The sequence below is a fragment of the Erigeron canadensis genome, chromosome 1, assembly GCF_010389155.1.
Source record: "Erigeron canadensis isolate Cc75 chromosome 1, C_canadensis_v1, whole genome shotgun sequence".
Taxonomy (NCBI): domain Eukaryota; kingdom Viridiplantae; phylum Streptophyta; class Magnoliopsida; order Asterales; family Asteraceae; genus Erigeron; species Erigeron canadensis.
Genome location: NC_057761.1, coordinates 49976468 through 49984817, shown reverse-complemented (window position 1 = coordinate 49984817; position 8350 = coordinate 49976468). Strand labels below are relative to the sequence as shown.

The following is an 8350-nucleotide window of genomic DNA, read 5'->3' as shown; positions in this document are numbered from 1 at the left end:
TCAGTTTTGACGCCGGGTTTTGGGTCATATCAAGTATTTGCCAACCCTAGTTGTCATCCACCGTATAACAATTGAAACTGAAATTTCCATGAATAAAAGCCCATACTAAAATGAGATAAAAGTTGCAAACAAAACAGAATAAGAGTATAAATGAGGAAATATATAATGCATCATATGCTGATGATAGAAATTGTGACGAATGAGTTCAATAATTAGCGGCTGAACAAAGACCTGAACAGAAAGTGGGGAAACGAGGGTCAGACAGGGAAAAACACTAATCACACTGATGATATACTAGAATTATATAGAGATTTATTAAAGGACCAAAATATTCAAGTTTTTAGACTTCAGAGCAAAACCTAAATCAAGGATTACACCAACATATCTTATTTGTCAATCAGTTGCCTAACAAACATCCATCCAGCTGAGCTACATGAGGTTCTCATAGCATGCTATCCGTCCTAGCTGGCAGCCTTCTGAAGAAGTTAATGGGAACTGAAGGCAAACGATGGCGGAACCTAGGATGCCTCATCATATAGATCCCGATCAGGGCTGCAATTGCCTGAAATGGTGTAACATATAACACAATTGCTGCTACTAAACAGAAGGTAACGAATATAGCAGTGGCTCGAGGGTCCCTCCAGCTCAGCAGTGACTGCATCCGTTCCCCTTGGGTTGCAATGTCGCCTATCACAGTCTGTATTCTCCCTGCCACACTTCGTAGACGGTCATACCTCATCCGAACCAGGTCCGGGTTTCGGCTTGTTGGGAACGTGTCAAACTCCTCATCAAGCTCATCAGGGTGCACCCCTTCGGCTTGTGAAATTTTTGTGTTCATGTGGGGTGGATAACGAGGACGATATCTGAAATTCCAAATCCCGATCAAGAACATGTAGAGGAAAACTGTTGGCAAGATCAATTCAGGGAAGCAAACGAGCATAATGAAGAGGACGTGAACCAGGATCGTCGTGATTGGGTTCCTCCACATACAGATGTCACCGAACCACTTTGAAACCGCAAATAATGGTGCAAAAATTGTCATTAGCCGGAAAAAATTGGCTTTGCTTCGACGCATACTCCAGAGATGTGAATCAACATCAGACATGTATTCTACCACCTCCTTCCGAAGTGGTGGCTCAGCCCGACCCAGGCGAGTTGCTACAATGAGGACTGCCTGGTGGCGCAACATGTCAAGTTGCATCACACTGAATGGGCGGACATAGTGCATTTTTGGTAACAACGGCCGAGAGTAAGTATAAAGCATGTTGACAAAGTTTGTGCACGAGAACCTAATAGCTAAGTGGACCTCACCCATTTTCTTCACACCTTTTGGGTTCAACACGAGTAATGGATATGAATGAGTATAAACCCTACCTGCCTCGAGTGTTGAAATACGGATTCTGACTTTTCCGATTTTTAGATCTTTACTGCTTGAGTCCTTGTCCCCTAGCTGACTGTTATCGAATACACCGACAGTGAGTACTGTTGCAGTATCAAACACCTCCCATGTATACTGCTCATTATACTTTGGGCTCAAATTGTCAACTATGGTCCGGGTTCTGACCCACTTATGCCCGTATTTTGCAACACAATAAGTATCAGATGTCCCTCTTCCATCTCGGGTTTTCATTGGGTGCAGCCCGACAGCATTTAAAATCCCCAGCTCTAAAACTCCGATTGTCGGCTTCCACAGTTGTTTTGCAGTTGGTCTAAGATCGCTACTGTAGTGAGTTGACTCGTCAAGAACATGGTAACCTCCATCAAGACAAATCCTGAGATGAATCCTCATAGAAAACTTATCTTTCTTCAGCTGATCGACATCAACGGCGACGGGCTTTTCCAAATTAAACCACCGAGAATGGATTATCCGATCATCAGCTCGTTTTTCAACCATGTTTAATGGTATGATCACCCTTCCTAGAATCTCATCTTTTCCGGGACCCACGCGGTCTTCAACTGTAAGGATCAGATGGTCCTCAAAGGGCTCAGCAGCAACAAAAATCAGATCCTCGTTCCACAACGGGTTAAGTGATCGGGCCTGGACTGTTTTTGTCTTCATAACCTGGTTCCCGATGTGAGCTTTTACATAAGTATCAGGGAAACGAGTCTTATCGGTAGGAACCAAGTCCTGAGCCTCAACCACATTGACCCGCACATACCACAGACGAGGCGCTTGATAAACCTTTGACCGAATCAATGTTGATGCTGCCCCTGAACTGTCAACCGGGGTGGCTGCGTCTGAGTGCCATGCATCGGGAAATGCCTCGTCAGCTTGAGTCCCAATCCAGACTGCCAGCATAAGCTCACTCTTAATCCGGTCGCCTTTCTTGTCCTCGAGCCGGTACCATTGTGGAGCTAATGGGCTATCAGGTGGGACCCTTAACGGAACCTCATTGAGGTCAAACCTAACAAACCCCACAAAATCATCTTTGAGCAGATCCTTATCTTTAACCACAACGTCAAGTACAGAAGCTTGCATCCTCTCTCTCGAGAACGCGAAAACAATATTCCACATCGGGTTTTGGTTTTTCTCGATATGCCTAGTGACCCCTTTATAGTTCCCGATCCTAACCTCAACATATGGGTCAAGACTTCCAGTTATATCCATGTGAGGAAGATCACGAGCCTTCACAACCCGTACAAACAAGAAATGCATTTTCTCAACAAGATCATATGTAGAAGAAGCTTTATCTGTATGAATAACCCGCCCACCAACAACTCTCCCACCTCCCAGATAGGGGCTTGTCTCCTTAAGCGCATAGTCCACTGGCTGGGAAGCAGAGTCTGAGTACATATGAACTAGCTTTGGAGGCGGTGGTGGAGGGTTGGACTTTATTTGCTCGTATCCGTATCGCATCATAGGCGGTGGGGCAGCTGGAACAGCAGTATTGGCCGGAGCCTGAGTCTGATGAGGGAGATGATGGAAAGTATGCCTCACTTCACTTCTTTTAACGGGCTCTTGAACCAATTTGGGCTTTGTTTCAGAGTTTCGAGCCATGTGTACCACTGGTTCAGAAGACTTTATTGTCGGGTCATCGGTTATATAAACTTTAAGCCCAAGTTCTCCCCTCACACGGGAGAAGATCCCACGTTTCTCTAACGGGTAGTGCAAGACAACTGCGTCCGAATATGGAACAAACGAAGTTCCCGTTATGGAAACTTTTCCTAAAAACGACCTTGAATGGGTACCCTTGACATTATTGTACACAAAGGCGTCGAGTGTGAAATTTGAGAGCATTGAAGGATCGGAAATATTGAAGTAAAAGCTCTCATCCCAAACAGGGTCCAAGTCTTTCTCTTTGACTGTTGTACGGTAAGTTTGACCATCAAAAAAGAGCTCAACAAATGCACTTGATGAACCTTGACCATCTTTTGGAAGAAGGTTATGGGCCCCAGCTACATCTACCCCAAGCTTGAGACTCATATTCAAGTGGTGAATTCAACTACTGATGAACTACAGATAGTGGATACTGAATTATGGCTTGCTTAACCTGAAAATAGGAAGGAAAAAAACCATTACGTTAAAAAGCGAAAACAACAAAACGCATTCAAAATTCAGGAAAAGCAAAATAACATTGAAATATATCAATAACAAGTGTACTGCTCATGTGCTATGAAACTAACGTTGTACTCATAAGCTATGTGCTAATTATCTTAGCAATAATCATAACATAGTTACATAGATATATAAGCAACTTTTCAAGCAACATTAATGCTATGTAACTACTGACTAAAAAAAGAAGTCTCTCTATACACGTCTAAATACATACGCATAAACTGTATAATACAAACTTCTTCGATCTAATGTAAAAAAAGTAGAAGAAAGCGAAAAAGAAGAACCTCATTTCAAACATAAAATAAAACTAGAAAATTTCTATCTTTGAGAACTGAAAACTGATCTTGTTTTTCTTTTAGTTTTACTTAAAACACCTAAGGAGTGATCATCATCTTTTGTTGTACAAGATCTAGACTAAATTTAGGAAAAGGTTAAAAGACTTTTAAACAACGTACTATGCTAATCTAACTTTTAGGACAGATCCATGAACCTTAAACAAATAATTTATGAATTGTTTATTTGATTTAATATGATATAATATAAGATCTAAAGATGGAGTACATACAACAGTTGCTGAAAGTTAAAGTAAAGGGTCCCTAAAATGAAGCTAAATGCACATGCCACTTTAACTGTTCATAGCATGATTTAAAAGATTTATATGAAAATGAATAACCAACTCATTACTTTCCAATAGCTCCAAAAGATCAATATGAAATAACCGGTAATATTAATTTCTCATAAGACAAAATACAAGAAAGTAAAACATAACAAAAAGCATTTATATGCGTAATCCTTAAAAAAAGTACATTTACTTTAATCATTTGCAACAAAGTTTCAAGATTCTTGGAGGGATGATTCTTTAGCTTTAATACATATTTAAAAGAATTTATGAAAAAGTTGACAATCTTTAACATTAACATACAAAATGAGAAGCTTAAAAAGCTTTCAAGATTCTTAGATAATACTTCTTGATTCTTTAGATTCAAATATATTTAAATGAATCACACAAAAAGCCAATGATCATGTGTGAAAAAGACATTTTTGATCATTTTTAATTTAAAACAAATAAAATGTTTAGAAGATTATTGGGTTTAGATAAGTAAATAACTCACATAGATCCATCACCTAAACATAAATAATTTGTTTAAGGAAAATAAGAAGGCCCACACTTAAACTAATGCATAAGATTTAGATATATATATATAAATTGCACCAAAGCCCAGATCTTCATTGACTAAAACTTGAAAACAAAAGTGCCATTTATGGTTTTAAATCAATAAAAATGTGACCTTTTAACATCATAAATTAACACAAAAGCCAGGAACAGGTCAATTACTCAAACCCCACAAAAACCCAGATCTCATTTCACTCGCATTGTAACAAAAGTTCAAGATTCTTCATTTTTCAACCATAAAAATGAAAGCTTGAGACCCATAATGAGTTGGGTTTCCATTTGTGCAAAATAACCCCATATCAAGAACAAGATTCATTATATATTTGACATAATGGGTCATGCAATATAATCATTATATACCACCAAATTTAATCTAAAGTAACCCAGATCTCAGTCTTTTCACAATGAAGTAAAAAAACCACCATTTATAAAAAACTAAAATAAAGAGCTAAAAAAGAAAAAGAGAAGTACCTGAGTAAGAGCTATCAGCCACTAGAAAATGAGATACATCATCCTATACAGATATATATATTTGTTGTGTAGTGTTGTATTGAAGATAGAGCTAGCAGCAGCAAGTCGTATCAAAAAATCTGACAAGTCCTATTAAATTTAGTAGCTTAATGCCAAAAGAGAAGAAATTGTGAGAGAGAATACATACAATGCAGTGTATGCATATGTGTGTTTGTTTGTTTAATTTGTTTTTTATTTTAATTGTGTTTACATTGTGTTCAAAACGAGGAATGGAAAATGATGTGGCATTTTAGATTTTGTTTTCAGTAAGGTAGACCATGTGAGAAAGACCGTAGATGGAGGTTTGTTTGACTTACTTTTGCAATCTCAAGATGTGGCCCAAACTCTTGTTATGATTCAGGGTACACATAACATATCCCTTGTTGCCGATAAATTTAAAATAACATATCTTGTTTATGTGGCATTTTAAATAGGGATGGACACACATATTGTCATTTAACCTTTTATATAGGATTGCTACCAAGATATGCATTATATACATATATGAAAATTATATACTTAGATTGAGGGTTGAGTCTTGTAGGTGAGATGATAGATGTTGCGGTTGTAACTTGAGAGATATGACAATACAAACCAGCCACTCGCACCTGTAATTGCATTAAATTAAAGTAATATTATCTTAATAGTCAGATATAAAAACATATATCTAGATTTAATCACCTATAAAAATACTATCTAAAAATAGGCGAGTTCTTTTTAGGAGAGTTTAGGAAGGGAAGATGTGAGAATTTGCCTTGATAATATATCACATTATGTATACGTTTGTCGATTGCAATTACAACAAAAATATAATAGTTTTTTTTTTAGTTGATTGCAAGATTGGTCTCGGTGGTTTGTATATTTTAGCAAGGGGGTCCTTTTTGAGAATCGTTGCAATGGGGGTTCCTATTTTGAGAATTTTTTGCAAAATTGGTCGCTTTTTGACGGATCTGTTAAAAGTGGCCGTCAAGTGTGCACGTGTGTCGCAGTGTGGGGGTATTTATGTACTTTCTACCCCACAGGGACCCCCCATTGCTAAAATGGAAAAACCACAGGGACCAATCTTGCAACTTTTTAAAAAATCCATCACTAAACAATACCTTTAAACTTTTCTATAAAAAAAAATAATTTTATAAAATAATTCACTTAAAGTTAAAAGGTATTATTTAGTGATAGATTTTTAAAAATTGAAAGTTTATACAACTTTTTAAAAAGTTACAAGGTATTAATTAGGGGTGGATTTTTAAAAATTGTAAGTTTATAAAACTTTTTAAAAGTTAAAAGGTATTCTTTAGTGGTGGATTTTTGAAAATGATAAGTTTATAAAAATTTTTAGAAAGTTAAAAGGTATTATTTAGTGATGAGTTTTTAAAAATTTTAAATTTATAAAACTTTTTCTACAAGTATTATGATAATTAATAATTAATTTAATTCAAGATATTGTAACATACAATTATATGCTCATTAAGTCCCTAGTAGTAGATTTATGTATACTTTTAAATTTTAATAATGGAGATATTATTTATATAAATATTTTTATTTATGAAAGCTATTTATATATAATTTTTGTTATTATATAAGATTATATAAATAAAAGATTGCATGTTAAGAATTTGATATTTATTAAAAAAAAAAAACCAACCTGGTTCGAATAATAAAAATGTCATATGTGGTATTTTAATTATCTATTCTCGTGTCAAAAACAAAATCTTTTGATATATTCTTAGAAAGTAAATATATGTTATTATGTGAATTAGAGTTAATCATAAATTGAAGTATTTATAAGTTTTAAATTTTTTAGTGGTAATATGTTTTAGTTTTTTAATAACAAATAATCATGAAAAGTTAAAAAGAGTTAAAAATTATATTTAAGTTAATTGTTTAATAAGATTTATTATTTAATGGAAAAGTTAAAAGGTATTATATATTGATGAATTTTTAAAAAAGTTGCAAGATTGGTCCCAATGGTTTTTCCGTTTTAGCAATGGGGGTCCCTGTGGAGTAGAAAGTACATAAATACCCCCACACGTGCGACACACGTGCACACTTAACGGCCACCTTTAACGGATCCGTCAAAAAGGGACCAATTATGCAAAAAATTCTCAAAATAGGGACCCCCATTGCAACGATTATCGAAAAGGGACCCCTCTTGCTAAAATATACAAACCACAGGGACCAATCTTGCAATTAACTCTTTTTTTTTTCTCAAAAAGTATGGATTAGTTGCTCACAATATGAGATCTAGCTTGCATTATCTTAATCGAGTGCATAGTAGAAAGCCTTCACCCTTAATACTTTGTTGGAAAAAAAAACCCAAAATAGACCAATATTTATAATGGTTACTACTTACTAGTTATTTTATTTATGTGGAAATATTGATTCCAATACTTTGATCGGTTTATTATTTTATTACATCAGATTTAAATTTATTAAACTTGAATTATGTGTCTCATTTTGTAGTCTCTAAATTTTTTTCGAAAGTGAAATTATACACACTATAATTTACTCAAAAATCAAAATAACATCTATGGTATACAGAATTTCATCATTCAAGATTCATACATCATTATTCAATATAATTGAGTTATTATTCATAACTTATTTCAAAATAAGAAATAGTATATACTCATGAGGGAAGAGAATATGTGACAATCTTGTATCTAAGTTTGTATTTAAAATTTCTCACATGTCAAATTTAAAACCATAAAGAAAAGGAGGTTACGTGCAATCGTGTTAATTGTGTGGTCAATACACTCTATCATATGTCATGCTTAATTTAAATGAAAAGAAACACAAAAAGGGGGGGGGGGGGGGGGGGGGGGGGGGGGGGATCGACCTAATCTAAAAACACCCCCATTATCATTTTAAGCAAAGTACAAGGTGAGATCATCCAAATCTTGCATGATCATTTGAAAGGGTGATGAAATATATAACTACGTATGATCGAGCTAAAGCCACAATAAAGAACCAATTTTATATGCATCAAAAGTTGGAGGTGTGCTGTAGGTGAAAGTTACTCATTAAAGTATACCACTAAGACCCCTAATGTACCAATACTATGGCCGTATTCGACATCTAATACAGTTCACTATTGGGTGTGGGCCGTATTC

At 35.5% G+C, this 8350-nt stretch overlaps 1 protein-coding gene across 1 annotated transcript; it reads right to left on the bottom strand.

Moving 5' to 3' along the window:
• Window positions 1-292: 292 nt before the first annotated feature.
• LOC122585911 (FT-interacting protein 7) lies at window positions 293-3489 on the bottom strand. Its single transcript, XM_043758029.1, has one exon. The coding sequence runs from the start codon at window positions 3422-3424 to the stop codon at window positions 443-445; it is 2982 nt and encodes a 993-aa protein (XP_043613964.1). The 5' UTR covers window positions 3425-3489; the 3' UTR covers window positions 293-442.
• Between the last annotated feature and the right edge of the window lie 4861 nt (window positions 3490-8350).

Coding starts and splice junctions, on each gene's coding strand:
- LOC122585911 (XM_043758029.1), bottom strand. CDS start 3,424: ATGAGTCTCAAGCTTGGGGTAGATGTAGCTGGGGCCCATAACCTTCTT.